The sequence below is a fragment of the Bactrocera oleae genome, chromosome 3 (genome assembly GCF_042242935.1).
Source record: "Bactrocera oleae isolate idBacOlea1 chromosome 3, idBacOlea1, whole genome shotgun sequence".
Taxonomy (NCBI): Eukaryota; Metazoa; Arthropoda; class Insecta; order Diptera; family Tephritidae; genus Bactrocera; species Bactrocera oleae.
The window spans coordinates 57,059,250-57,074,957 of record NC_091537.1 but is presented as its reverse complement, the minus strand read 5'-3'; the positions used below and the strand labels follow the sequence as shown (position 1 = coordinate 57,074,957).

Here is a 15,708-nt window from a genome sequence, read left to right as displayed (position 1 = left end):
GGCCTAACTCGATTACTTTGGAGACTCAATAGCATGTTTAGAATCCGGAAATCCGGTTGACAAATCCAGCAATATTCAAGCTATCACCTTATTTAGATGACTACGGTGTTTTGAGAAAAAATGGTCGAGTTAATATAACAGGGCGACCAGATCAAGCATTATTGCCCTGAAATCGCAATGTTACGTACCTAATCATAAACTACTTCCATGTAAAGTATCATCATGGCAATTTGGAAACAGTGGTCAACGAAATAAGGCAATGCTATTGGATTATAACAAAACCCACAGTGGCTAATAAGATTCGAAGCATTTGTCAGAACCACCAAACCTCGACCACCTATGATGGCCTCTCTGTCACCATCTCGTACATCAGCATGTAGGCGACCGTTTTCCTACGTAGGCGTTGATTACTCCTGGTTACGGTTAAAAGAAGTACCGAAAAGAGATACGGAGTATTGTTCACCTGCTTAACAACCAGAGCGGTGCATCTTGAAATCGCATACTCGATTTCAACAGACTCCTGCATTCTAGCTGTACGTAATTTTATCGCTCGCCGAGGCAGTTCGTTAGAAATATGGAGTGATAACGGTACAAACTTTAAAGGTGCTGAGAAAGAGTTGGAGTCAGCATTTAAACTGTTAGATAAAAATCATATAACAAGAACTTTTACTTCTGCTGCTACCAACTGGCGTTTTATATCACCCGCTTCGCCACATATGGGTGGAGCGTGGGAGCGGTAAGTTCGGTCAGTAAAGCAAGTGCTTAAACAAATCTTGACAACTAGCCGTCCCAGTGACAAACTTCTTCGTGCAGTTTTTATGGAAGCGGTTAACTCTCGGCCCTTAACTTATATCCCTATCGACCACGAAGAGGAAGAGGAAGAGACACTCACTCCTAACCACTTCTTGTTGCTCCAGTGGGGTTAAGCCAAGCGCGGAAGCAGTTGCTGAGAATATTTTATTGCGTCGTAACTGGTAAACATCGCAAAAACTAGCAAACGCATTCTGGAGACGTTGAATATTGGAGTACTTGCCCACCATAACCAAGAGAAGGAAATGGTTTACAGATGTAAAGGACATCAAAGTCGGTGAAATCGCGCACATAGTTGATCCTAGTAACCCGCGAAACTGCTGGCCTAAAGGCAAAGTGATCCAAGTACGAAAGAGTAATGATGGAAAAGTCCGTAGCGCTACTCTGAAGACGACCTGTGGCAGCTTTGGGAGACCTGCCGCTAAAATAGCCGTTCTAGATGTGTCTAATTCGGTACACCCTGATCAGCAGGATATACCGAAGGGAGTGTTACGAACGATATGGCAGCATGATTGACGTAATCCTCGTTAGTCCTACCTGTTTACGTATGAACTGACGTGGCGCGCTCTGATTGGCTTAACAAGCGAAGCGGAAGCAAATGGCAGTATTATTAGCGTAATTCTCGTAAGTCCTTCCTGCTTACGTATGAATTGGCCTGGCGCGTTCTGATTGGTCCAATGGGAAAACGGGAGCCGATAATGCATTCGGACGACAACTTTCAGCGAGTAGACTTCAGAGTAAATTTTTTAATTTTTAAGAATATCGCTTTAATCGCCTTTAAATATAATTCAGTTAAATTGCAAAAAATTCTCGCCTATTTTTTAACACCCGGCTTTCATCGATAACATTAGATAACATTTACTCTTGTAATCTAGGATTTTGGTCTATGCAACTCCCGCAAACTGCTACCACAGCGCCCTATATATATATAAATATATAGATATGTATTTTTTTTCAAGTACCTTCAACTAACTATTTTTTATTATGTATATTGCCGATTGGCGTAGTCAATAAATAAGTAAAAATAGCTTTAATTCAATATTTACATATTGTTGAATTCTATTTATTCACACAATAACATAGCGGTTGCATACTGACAAATAACCAGTGTTACCTTTTCGACATCTTTTGTAAATGTAGAATAACGTACCTGATATTACATAAATTTTTTCCCAAAATTAAATAACGAATTTGATTGAAATTAATTCTTTTTCACTTTCACATGCTAAGAACGCTTATTTTCCTAATACGAAATGAACAGCAAAAGGAAAAAAAAAACCTACTTTGTTTCAAAAGTAACAGTAGTAATATCCGTTAGAGAAGATTGTTGTAAAAGAGCGTGATATTTATTTATTTATTATATTATTATATGACAATATTAGTTTTCACTTAGAACTCCGACACCAAGGTGTAGTAAGTTTTTCGCGTGGAACTCTTTTTTGTGTTTGAATGTGAAATAGATGTGTACAAAAGAATAAGTAAACTGTCAGTCGAAATAAATGTGAAAAACATATGTATAAAATTTATTATAAATAAAAAAACACGTGCGTTGAATAGTTGAATTTTTTAAATTTAAACGCAAATATCTTGAAATTTATATATCTATATATATTCACTTATGCCAGCGTTTTTTCCATATATAATATATATATATTTAAAATAGATATGGCAACACTTATTATCTGTCAACATGGAACCCATTTTTTATTGTGCATATAACGACAATTGTGTTAAGTTAATTTTTCTTTTATATTATGCACTTATTATGCACTCACACTTCACTACATATTTATTTTATATGAATTATTTTAATATTTGCTTTAAATAAGCATTTTATTTTTACACAATTTTCGTTATATGCACAATAACAAATGGGTTCCATGTTGACAGATAATAGGTGTTGAAATATATATTTTACCCTCTTTAACATTACGTTTTTTGGTTGGATTCCCTATTTACATTGGGGGTCTTCGGCCGAGCTTCAAAAAAATAGCCCTTGCCAATCTAACACCGGGGTGATTGTTATTCCTTTCGTGTCCTATTTCTTTCTGATAAAAATAACACTGGCCAATCCGATACCATGGTTTATCAAGAGAAGAGAACGAACAAAGTAATGGTTAATGTATTTGGGGTATAATCCTCTATTGTTCATTTTAATTCGTTTGCAAAATATATATATATAAAATAGATATAGCAACACTTATTATCTGTCAACATAGAACCCATTTGTTATTGTACATATAACGAAAATTGTGTAAAAATAAAAAGCTTATTTAAAACAGATATAATAATTTATATAAAATAAATGTGTAGAAACATTGCAGTGAAGTGTAAGTTTATAATAAGTGCATAATATATAGGAAAAATTAACTATAAATCGAGAAATTGTGAGATAAAATTTGTGAAATTTTCAACTTATGTATATTCTTTATCTGGAGAATCTACTCTATCCAACCATACCCCTTTTAACCCAGAAATCGTGGGATGGTATACTAAAGCCGACCCCAAATATAACTTAGGGCATGCTAATTTAAGTCCCAGCCAAAAGAAAAAATACATACTTCCAATTTTTTGAATTTTTAATTTTAATTGCAAATATCTTAACCATAATTCAGCGGAAATTATATATGTATGTACTGTTAACCTAGAGAAGCTCGTTTATCCCTCATATCCAATTAAACGACGAATTCGGGTCATGCGATTCAAAATCTCAGCCCTTTAGTACGACGTACGGGTGGGCTTTAGTTTAGCAACCCACGATTTCAGGGTTAAGATGGGTATGGTTGGATAGAGGAGATTCTCCAGATCACGAATATATATAATTATATATAAATATAAAAATATAATATATATAATTATATATAAATATAAAAATATAATATATATAATTATATATAAATATAAAAATATAATATATATAATTATTTATGGTTATCTTTTCTTTTATATTATTCATTCATTATACACTAACTTTTCACTTCAATGTTTCTACATATTTATTTTATATTAAATATTTAAGTATTTGCTTTAAATAAGCATTTAATTTTTACACAATTTTCGTAATATGAACAATAACAAATGGGTTCCATGTTGTCAAATAATAAGTGTTGCCATATCTATTATATATATATTATATATATATATATATATAAATATATATTTTTAAAGCGAATTAAAAATGAACAATAAAAGAGGATTATACCCCAAATACATGAACTATAATTTTGTTCATTCCCTTCTATTATAAATTATGGTATTGGATTGGGCAGGGTTATTTTTTTAAAGCGCGGCCGAAGGCCGCCAGAGCGGAAAGAAGTTTGACGCGATTAAATTATGAACAGACCGGTGCTGGACCGACCAGGGTTATTTTTTTGAAGCGCGGCCGAAGCCGCCAGTGCAGAAAGAAGTTTGACGCGATTGAATTATGAACACCCCGGTGTTGGACCGACTAGGGTTATTTTTTTGAAGCGCGGCCGAAGGCCGCCAGTGCGGTAAGAAATTTGACGCGATTAAATTATGAACACCCCGATGTTGGACCGACCAGGGTTATTTTTTTGAAGCGCGGCCAAAGGCCGCCCGTGCAGAAAGAAGTTTGACGCGATTGAATTATGAACACCCCGGTGTTGGACCGGCCGGGGTTATTTTTTTGAAGCGCGGTCGAAGGCCGCCAGTGCAAATAAAAAATCTTAACAAAAAAAAAGTAATGTTAAAGAGAATATATCACTCTCTATAAACGTCAATTTTTATTAACGATAATTATTATAACAGTGAAGATTTTGAAAATTTGATATATGAGTATTCACCCTAGTCGGTCCAACACCGGGGTGTTCATAATTCAATCGCGTCAAACTTCTTTCTGCACTGGCGGCTTCGGCCGCGCTTCAAGAAAAATAACCCTGGTCGGTCCAGCACCGGTCTGTTCATAATTTAATCGCGTCAAACTTCTTTCCGCTCTGGCGGCCTTCGGCCGCGCTTTAAAAAAATAACCCTGCCCAATCCAATACCATATGGCGTAAAAATATAGTAAATCAGCATCATGATCCATTTGTGAAATTATCAGATGCAATAAAACATACGTTTAAGCCATAAAACCTTTTTCGTTTATTAAAATGGAAAATTAAGTTCATAATATTTTGTAGAGGGTGATTGGGTTTTTTATTTATTTTGATTGCTTTCATCCGTTTGGATATGGCAATACTTATTATCTGACAACATGGAACCCATTTGTTATTGTTCATATTACGAAAATTGTATAAAAATTAAATGCTTATTTAAAGCAAATACTTAAATATTTAATATAAAATAGATATGTAGAAACATTGAAGTGAAGTGTTAGTGTGTAATAAGTGTATAATATAAAAGAAAAGATAACCATAAATCGAGAAATTGTAAAATGAAATTTGTGAAATTTTCAACTTAAAATGCAAATATCTCGAAAACTATAAGTTTCCGGCGGCAATAATTATATATATTCGAGATCTGGAGCATCTCCTCTATTCAACCATACCCCTCTTAACCCTGAAATCTTGGGATGCTAAACTAAAGTTTTCATATATTTTGATACACCCCGGTGTTGGACCGACCAGGGTTATTTTTTGTTGAAGCGCGGCCGAAGGCCGCCAACGCAAAAAGAAGTTCTACAAGAAAAAAGTACTATTGTCATAGAGGGTATAACATAATACTTAACAGCAATGGTTTGTAATAGTTTATTTCTCTAGGTTTTGGATTCCTGTATTTGGGGTATTATCTGTTTAAATTTCTTTTAGTTCAATTACAAAAGATGTCGATAAGGTAGCACTGGTTATTTGAAATTTTGCAACCCTTTTGTTATTGTCAGAATTAATAGAATTTAACAATAATTTAATTATTGATTTAAACTATTTTTGCACTATATAATGTAAAATAAATGTGTACAAACGAATTAGTGAAGTGTTAGTGGATATAAAAGTGGAAAATATAAGTGTATAACTCATTCGAAATGGGAAAAATGCGTACTTTAAATAGTCGAAATTTTGAACTTTAAACCCAAATATCTCGAAAACTACAAGTTTCCCGCGGCTATATCTATATATTCTTGATCTGGAGAATCTCCTCTATCCGCCCATACCCATTTTATCCCCGAAAGCCTGGGACGTTATACTAAAGTTTTCCCATATTGTCTTCACTTATAGTAGAAAAAAATTTTAGATCTACGTTTAATTAATTACCTGAGAGATTGCTCTCGGTAGAGTCAGCAATAGTAACATTCAAAGTCCCCCATAAAACATATAGAAGGAAGCAAATGGCAACGAAAAGTACACCAACCTTTGGAATTGTACTGCTTTTAGACCATGCGTGCCTTGATGAGGAACTATCTCTATCCACGGCTAGGTCAGCAGTTACTCCTTTATAATAATAAACATTTTGCTTTCGGACTTCTTGTTTATACCGTGTCAACTGGTTCGTCATAATTCTGATTAAGTTTAGTTTACGAAAACATCACAAAAAAAAGATATTAATAACAACCCACATCACCATTACATGAATTGGAAATTTATTTTTTTTTTTAATTTAACACTCACGAATAATTTTCTGACTTTAAGCCATATGTTCACAAAATAATCGATATCATTTAAGTCTAGGGTACTATATTCAGTGTTACCGTAGTCGGTCAAACGTAAATTTGAAATAGGTAGCTCTGAAATGAAAGAAACCCCTTCGCAAGATGGCTATCTGTTATAAAACGTTTTGAGTCGGCTTTAATATACCGTCCCAGGCTTTCGGGATAAAATGGGTATGAGCGGACAGAGAAGATCCCCCAGATCAAAAATATTTGTAAATATAGCCGCGGGAAACTTATAGTTTTCTAGCTATTTACGTTTAAAATTTAAAATATCAACTATTTAAAGTACGTATTTTTTCGATTTAAAATAAATTATGCACTTAAATTCTTAACTTTTATATCATTTAACACTTCACTTATCCATTTGTACACATTCACTTTACAATATATAGTGCAAAAACAGTTTAATTCAATAAATTCTGAAAATAACAAAAGGGTTGCAAAATGTGAAATAACCAGTGATACCTTATCGATCTAAAGTTTTAATCGTTTATTATTGTTCCCTTCTGCATAAGTTAATATTTGATACTTTGGTTCAGAGAGTGAGAAAAAAGTAACACACCGCCTATTGATATTCAATGTTTTTCTCACTCTATCCAATTGCTGTAAGACTGTGCAGCACACCCAGTTCTAGTTAGAGTGTTATCGTGTTAAGAGCAATTGAGACATAAGAAAAAAGCTCGAATAACGAGTAAAGTGCGACTTACAGTCACGTTTACGAGAGGCTATGGATGCAGAAAACGTTAATGTTTACGAATATGTGTTTCAATTGGAATTAGAGGGAGAAACAACGAGAGTACAAGAAAAGAATGATACTCAATGTTCAACCGAGGAAGAAGAGGAAGCGTGTGAACCAGTACAAGGGTGATCACAGTCGAAAGTTCTGGACGTGAGTATGTCAGCGCAGGTGTGCTCACAAGGGTTCTCACAGTCAGAAGAGCAAGAAGCGTGTAGACCAGAACAGGTGGAAGAGCAGTCTACAATTAAACCTGAAATTCCCGAATTGAAAAGTGTAATCCATGAAATGGAGTTGAACCAATGTACAACGAATGGAGAAAAAAATTCAGAAAGCCGCTAAAGCATATTGGGCAGAGCGGAGCAGTTTAAAGTTAGTGTGTGGCTGCTTGCATCGAGTATGAAAAAGCGAAAATGGGCAAACCTCCCGAGTACTTATGGTTGTACCAAAGGCTAGAATTCCTAAAGTTCTTAACGTGTGGTACAAAGGTCAAAGAGGAGGGCGCTTGAGGATCACGAAAACCTGAATGCATTGTAGCTAAGAAATCGAGGTCCCGGAGTCATGGCCAGATGAAGCAGTACAATTCGGATGCGCCAGTGGAGCGAATAGGCGTGAATGAAGATAGTCCAATTCACCCCTATATATTAGGAAATAATAATGTTTTGGTAGTCAAAGAAATGTACACAATTTCTAATCAAGAGGCTGAAGCAGTGGTGGACGCACTCATCAACAAGTGGGTCACGAGATTCGGTGATACAATGGAGTAACATTCTGATCAAGAATGGGATCTCGAGTCAGCTTTAAGTCAAGGGCTGTATCAAAACTGGGTATCCGCCAGACAGACGGAATTGACTCCAAGAAGAGAAGGACGGCTACGGAATATAACACCAGCGTAGAAGGCGAGATGGGGGACATAAAAGCTTTGCGTTTGGTACCGCAAATGTGTGTTATCTGGACGATCAGACTTAGGTCCAGGCCAGTGTGACGATCATGGATGATAGAAGAAAATCGAACCGACGATAAATTGCCAGAAGCAACTAGACAGCAATTGAGACATAAGCAAGAAGTTGTAGCCTCAAATCCGAGCAATAAGTGTTAAGTTGTTGGAATTAGAAATAAAAATAAGTGTATAGCCATTAAATTGGGCCTTTTATTTAACAATCCAGTGATCGAACTCAAGAGTGAGTTATAGGGTAAAAGATTAAGCGAGAAATCCGTTACAGTGTTTTAAAATAAAAGACAGCACTCACCTCTTTTTCGATTTTGCTATTGTTTAGTTTTAGTGCAGGTTTGTTAGTTGCGGGTACACTCTGCGTTTTCGGGAACTTGATGACTAAAAACACTTTTGTAATTCATGTTTTATGTTCTATAAATTTGTGCACTCACAAAACATGTTCGTACTTATGCACTTCATTGTATGTAAATTGGTATGTATGTATGTTTATACCCATATATAAAAGTATGTTTAGATATATGTGTTCAAGATTTAAGTACATTAGAATGCAGTCCTGTACACAATTAGCAAGGACATAAACCAATGCCAGTCAGCTGATTGCTGAATGCTGAATGATCAGCATAATTGTGTCCTCCTTTTAGCATTGAATTCTTAGACTAGTCACTCCACTCTAGCGTAGGGAATGTAAATGGGAACTATCCTTATGTATATGTAAATATGTATCATATGGCGTGGTGCTATATCCCGTTCATCAAAATGTTATTTAAGAAGGAATTGAATAAAGAAGCGGCCTATTCCGTGACAGACGTGTGTAAGATCCAGACGACTTCTCTTTTATTTGGTGGAAATTGATGCAAATATTATACATCTTTTTTGGTGCCTCCTGTGAGGAACTATTGGATCCTGATTCAAAGTAAGATTGATAAGTATGGCATGCCTGAATCTACGTACTTCAGCGCAAGCCGCGATTGTGCGCATTGGAAAACTGACAGAAGCAGCTACTTACGATCCGGACAGCATTGAGTGCGATGTGATTCGCGGACAGTTGGATAAACATTTCGAGAGGTTCATGGAGTATCATACTGACTTGGTTTCCTCAGCATAAGCCAGTGAATTGACCACGCATGACGAATTCCTGGCTGCAACGGAATTGCTGTACACACAAATATGTATTCGACTACGCCGGATATGTGGCGCAAGTGCAGGTGCTAATCGTGTAACGAATCAATTGGACATGCGATTAGATCCAATTAAGATTCCTGTGTTCAATGGTGATCCAGCGAATAGGCTGCCTTTTAAGGATTTGTTTGAGGCACTGGTTCATAATCGTACAGATCTGGATTCTAGTTACAAATTAAGTAAGTTACGCCAACATGTAAATGCAGACAGCGTACCATTGGTTGGCGGATTATATACAGGCGGCTACGAAGACATGTGGCAGGAATTGAAACGGCGTTTTGATAATCCACGTTTGTTGGTTGAATCTCACGTGCAGCGTATCCTGGATTTGCCCAACCAACCCGTCGAATCCCAGAAGTGCTTGCTCCGACTAGTCGACACCGTGCAAAATGTGATGCGAGCCCTAAGTGTTATGGGCTTTCCGGTAAGTCATTGGGACGCCCTATTGGTACCACTTCTGCTGCCCAAATTGCCTACCACCACTAGGTATGAGTGGGGGATGAGTCTTCAGACGAACAACATACCAATGGCTCAGGACTTTTTGCTATTTATTGAGAAGCGGGCCAACAATTTGGTTCAAGGAACTACGAACGGTACAACAACTATTCATCAGAGACCAGCCCGTCCCGTTAAAGCTCATGTGGCAGCGGTAAATTCATCTGAGCCGTTACATTCCGGGAAAGGTGCAACGGTTGTTTGCCAACTTTGTTCTAACGGGCACCGAATATATAAATGCCAACGGTTCATCAATCTTTCAATACCCGAACGGTGGAATACAGTTAAGCGGCTTTCATTATGTTTCAATTGTCTTGGGGCTGATCATGGATCGCGCGATTGTACCACGCGTGATTGTTTTAAATGCCATCATCGCCATCATACTATGCTTTGCAAAGACAACGTTGCGAACAATTCACCGACTATGGTGGAAGACATTAACAGTCAAACTCCCGATCGGAATATACCCAGTGGAGCACCTTCCACACAGGTGCCACAGGTATATCGACGACAACAGTGACATTTGAGGAAGGTCCGGTCATTTCTCGTAAATGGTGACCGGACCATTTTATTAGCGACTGCGAAGGTCATCCTTATTGACCACATCGGAAGACAATTCGCATGTCGCGTTTTATGCGACCTGGGCTCTCAGGTGAGTCTTATTTCCGATTCTACTACAAAACGTATGTGTCTTCGTAGGCATCCAGGAGAGATACGAATTGAAGGCATTGGTTCTAACGCTGCAGTCTATAGTAAGGGCCATATAACGGTTCAGATGCAGGCTGCCTTTGACAACAGCAGTAACTTCAAACTTGAGGCTTTTGTCGTGCCGAAAATAACGTCAGTAACGCCAGATACTAAAATTGATAACAACGGAACGTCACGCACCGTTCTTGTTTCAGCGAAGTCGAAGATAGCACCAATTAAGGATGTGACTATACCGCGCCTCGAACTATGTGGTGCTCATCTTCTAACCAAGACGTTGGATAACGTACGTATTGGAGCGATTCTACTATTGTATTATGCTGGATCCGCAAAACGCCATCCACGTTCAAGCAATACGTATCGAATCGTGTCGCTTACATCCAAGCCAACTCAGACATTAACGCTTGGAAACACATTCACTCGGAAACGAATCCAGCCGATTGTGCAAGCAGGGGTCTATCTCCTGCTCTCTTAGCAGAGCATCACCTTTGGTGGACGGGACCGACGTGCATACATCGAGGTGTGGGCTGTACAATGAGCCTACCCGTTTTGACGGAAGAGGAAGAGCAACTCTCCATAGCTGAATCTCGTCCGGTCTCCATCTTCGTTTCTAGAGCTGATTACCAGTGGATTATGACATCCACGAAAGACAAGCGGATACCTCTCGTAGAGAAATTTAGCAAATTGAGTCGTTTACTCAACACTACTGTTTGGTTAAGGCGATGGTTACCGAAATATCGTGGTTACAGGAACGATGAAGTTTCTCTCGAAGAGCAGCGATGGGCGTTACTTCTGCACGTTCGACAAGCACAAGGTAATCATTTTAAACACGAAACTAAATCGCTTGCATTGCATTCCAGGATTGTGGGTCGTAGTCAAATCATAGCACTCAATCCATTCTTGAATACTGACGGCATACTGAGAGTAGGTGGTCGACTCACCAACACCGACTTAGATGAAGCTCATCGACATCCAATTATAATTCCACATGGGGCCCTGGCTTACTTGCTAGTCTCTGATGCGCATACACGTTGCCTACATGGTGGTATACAACAAATGCTGCAGTTTCTTAGACAACGTTTCTGGCTTATAGGGGCACGAGCTCAAGTAAAGTCTTTCATCTGGACATGCACTACATGTCGTAGGCATCTTCAAATTCTACAACGCCAGCAAATGGCTTCGCTTCCAAAAGAACGAGTGTTAGTGGCACCACCATTTTCTCGTAGCGGATTGGAATACTGCGGGCCATTCCATGTCCGTGTGGGAATGCATCGTGCTACCCCGACTACAAAAACATACGCTGCCATATTTGTTTGTATGGCTTCACGAGCGGTACATATTGAGCTGGCAGAGGACTTGAGTACACAGGCATTTATAGATGTTTACGATCGCTTCATTAGTCGAAGAGGTATATGCACCACTTTATACAGTGATAATGGAACACAATTCGTAGGCGCGAATCGTCAAATGCAGGAGGACTTAAGAAATTGGGTAGCGACATATGCTCAACAACATTTGGCAGCTGAAGGTACTTGTTGGAAGTTCATAACCCCTTCCGCACCTCATCATGGAGGTCTATGGGAGGCGGCAGTTCGTTCGGCTAAAAAGCATCTACTGCGGGTCATGGGCAGCCAGACGCTGCGTTACACTGAGTTGTCCGCTCTCTTGACTCGCATTGAAGCGTGTCTGAATGTGAGACCACTGATAGCTCTCTATGATGATCCTGAAGGTGGGATAGCTCTAACTCCCGGGGACTTCCTGATCGGGCGTCCACTTAATTGCCGCCCAGATCCCCCATTACCTGAAGCTCCAGAAAATCGTCTTCGATATTGGCAACGACTCCAGAAAATGCTTTAGCACTTTTGGCGTCGCTGACAATCCGAATACCTACAAACTCTCCAAACTCGGAATAAATGGACTAGAGCGGAACCCAATGTGCAGCGTGGTGACATCGTTCTTATACGTGGTGAAAATCTACCACCATTGGTTTGGCGTATGGGACGTGTTATTGACGTTCACCCGGGCAGTGATGGCCTGGTACGTACCGTGACGATAGAGTACACTGCAAACCAGAGATTATCGGATGGAATTCCTATTAAACAGCGGTGTCAGCGACCGCTGCAAAAATTATGCCGCCTAACAGGTCCCGCAGAAGAATTACTGAACCGCGAGGGTTCAGCCGGGCAGGATGTTCAAGATTTAAGTACATTAGAATGCAGTCCTGTACACAATTAGCAAGGACACAAACCAATGCCAGTCAGCTGATTGCTGAATGATCAGCATAATTGTGTCCTCCTTTTAGCATTGAATTCTTAGACTAGTCACTCCACTCTAGCGTAGGGAATGTAAATGGGAACTATCCTTATGTATATGTAAATATGTATCATATGACGTGATGCTATATCCCGTTCATCAAAATGTATATTTAAGAAGGAATTGAATAAAGAAGCGGCCTATTCCGTGACAGACGTGTGTAAGATCCAGACGACTTCTCTTTTATTTGGTGGAAATTGATGCAAATATTATACAATATGTATGTTTGTGTGTGTCGGTATTTGAACATAAATTCTCCACACCTTGTTTAAAGATACTCCTGGATGTTCTTTCTTATTTTTATAGTTATATATATTTTGCTCACAATTTTATGCGATTATATCTTTTTATGCAATATAATTTGCACAATTACAGATAAACTTATTCCATAAGAGACATTGCTATGACATTTTAGTTTTTTTATTTGTTCGATATTTTTGAAATGTTTTGTAACAATATTGTCAAATGTTAGATGCATATTTGAAGTGTTCAATTTTACACTGAATGGGTCAAACTATTTTTCTTTTTATATCTTCTTAAATTAACGTTTAAATATTCTCTGAGTGAAAACAAACATAATGTTTAGAGAATTTTTCTATAAAAATGATTAACGAATTTTTGCTCTTAACATATGTAACTATGGTATCTACATATACTATATCGCTTAAAGCAGATGGTGTTTCTGTATTATTATATTCTTAATTGTTATTAATCGGACATCTATAATGTCTTCTTTGGCCTGAAATTTTGAGCAATGTCTGAATTACAAATTACAGGGACGGCGCGACATCGCATCCGCATTTCCATTACTCCCTGGGACCACGGACATTGTCGCAGTTCTTAAACGTTTCTTCAGAGTTTGGAAAGCCAGTTCCTGTTCCTTATTCCACTCAAAAACTCTGTTCCTTTTCGGGATTTCATGGAGGCTAAAAGCTACACTGGAAAAATTTTCAACGAATCGTCGATAATATGTTCACAGTCCAAGGAAACTCCGAAGTTGCTGTTAATTTTTGAGAGTGGGCTAATCTTTTACTGCCTCTATTTGCCGCAAGTCAACACTTACTCGGGCTTATCTTTATACCTGCGCTAGCTATCCGTTGAAAAACCACTTCCAAGCTCTTATGGTGTTCATCGAAGCTTTTACCCAACACGATGATATCGTCGAGGTATACTAAACAGGTCTTCCAGTGCAATCCTTTTAATACTTGGTTCAAAAATCTCTCAAAGGTAGCAGGAGCGTTACAAAATCCAAAGGGCATTATGGTAAATTGCCATAGAGCCACGTTTTAAATAAAGTGTTGAGAACCAAAAAAAACATGTCGTCTTGATCAAATATAGATGAGTATTTGAGAAAGAGTTGTTTATCCTTACTTTGATGGTTTGCCTACAGGTTCATGCGTTAAAATTGATAAACTTACCAATTTTCAAATAATTATCTCCTTGGAAATTTGTTTGACAATCCCACTTCTGAAGCCAACGGATTTTTCGGTATATTCGTCTACCTTGTAACTCACTCTTGAGTTCGATTACTGGATTGTTAAATAAAACTCCCAATTTAATGCTATACACTTATCTTTATTTCTAACTCAAACAAAGGAGACACTTTAGTATAGCATCCCACGATTTCAGGGTATTGCCGCCGGAAACTTATAGTTTTCGAGGTTTTTGCATTTTAAGTTAAAAATTTCACAAATTTTATCTTACAATTTCTCGATTTATGGTTAACTTTTCTTTTATATCATGACCTTATTATGCACTAACACTTCACCTCAATGTTTCTACATATTTATTTTATATTAATTAATTAAATATTTGCTTTAAATAAGCATATTATTTTTACACATTTTTCGTTATATGCACAATAACAAATCCATATTGACAGATAATAAGTGTTGCCATATCCAAACGAATAAAAGCAATCAAAATAAGTAAAATACTCAATTACCCTCTACAAAATTACATGCACAATATTTAGCAATTCAATGACAAAACAGACAAAAAAAGAAACGGTACCTTGTTTAGTTGTAACAATATCCGTTATAATCCGTTATAGAAAATGAAATTTAAAGAGAGTTATATTCCCTCTTTAACATTCCTTTTTTTTGGTTAAATTTCCTATTTGCAAAAAATAACCCTGGCCGATCCAACACCGGAGTGGTCGTTATTCCAAATGTGTCCAACTTTTTTTTGGATTGGCGGCCTACGGCCGCGCTTCAAAAAAATAACACTGGCCAATCCAATACCACGGTTTGATCAAAAGAAGGGAACGATTAATATTATGGTTCATGTACTTAGGGTATAATCCTCTATTATTCATTTTAATTCGTTTTCAAAGTGTAAATATATGTATTTATATAAAATAGATATGGCAACACTTATTATCTGTCAATATGAAGTCCAGTTAGAATATTAAATTAATGCCTCATATAAGATTCCTTAAAAGGAAATAATAATTCTTATAAGAAAATATAATGTACAAAGAAAAGTTCGATTTAATTTTGATATTGAACCATAATTGAATTTCGTACAACAAAGAAAGGTGTGTGCGACGTAATATTGTGAGGTAAAATAATAAAAAGCATAACAAACATTAACATTGATTGTGAATTAGACATCATAGAGTGAATGAATGCATTGATAATACACGAAAATAAAAAATTACTCCGGAATTATTGGAACATATCTTTTTTCCTGTATCGTGTACTTACAAAATGCCACCCAAAAAAGTAAATACAACACAACAGATTTGTGGTTATTCCTCAGACATAATCCGGGATAAAACGCAGCCAAGTATTCAATGTTCGGCTTGTCGACGTTGGTTTCACTCAAAGTGCACCAACCTTTCATCCGATGAGTTTAAATCCATCGCCAACAGCATTAAGAAAAAAAAAACAGTTTGGAACTGTGACTCAT

General features: G+C 37.4%; 2 protein-coding genes across 4 annotated transcripts in view; one reads left to right on the top strand and one right to left on the bottom strand.

The window, feature by feature from the left end:
* GlcAT-S (Glucuronyltransferase S) overlaps nt 1-6,434 on the bottom strand; it is a 61,195-nt gene extending 54,761 nt beyond the window's left edge. Inside the window, exon 1 of one of the 3 annotated variants that reach the window (XM_036356787.2) lies at nt 6,018-6,434. In XM_036356787.2, coding sequence (XP_036212680.1) covers nt 6,018-6,258 — 241 coding nt within the window. In that variant the 5' untranslated portion in view covers nt 6,259-6,434. The remainder of the gene's footprint in view (nt 1-6,017) is intronic. The other 2 variants (XM_036356786.2, XM_070106665.1) reach the window with 2 other exon arrangements.
* Nucleotides 6,435-9,337: 2,903 nt separating this feature from the next.
* Nucleotides 9,338-12,339, top strand: LOC138856095 (uncharacterized). The gene is made up of 4 exons (XM_070106518.1): nt 9,338-10,276; nt 10,353-10,429; nt 10,477-10,768; nt 10,834-12,339. The coding sequence occupies exons 1-4, from the start codon at nt 9,338-9,340 to the stop codon at nt 12,337-12,339; spliced, it is 2,814 nt and encodes a 937-aa protein (XP_069962619.1).
* The last annotated feature ends 3,369 nt before the right edge of the window (nt 12,340-15,708 follow it).

Coding starts and splice junctions, on each gene's coding strand:
- LOC138856095 (XM_070106518.1), top strand. CDS start 9,338: ATGCGATTAGATCCAATTAAGATTCCTGTGTTCAATGGTGATCCAGCG. Junction 10,430..10,476: donor TATGCGACCTGGGCTCTCAG/GTGAGTCTTATT, acceptor GTGTCTTCGTAG/GCATCCAGGAGAGATACGAA. Junction 10,769..10,833: donor TAACCAAGACGTTGGATAAC/GTACGTATTGGA, acceptor TCCACGTTCAAG/CAATACGTATCGAATCGTGT.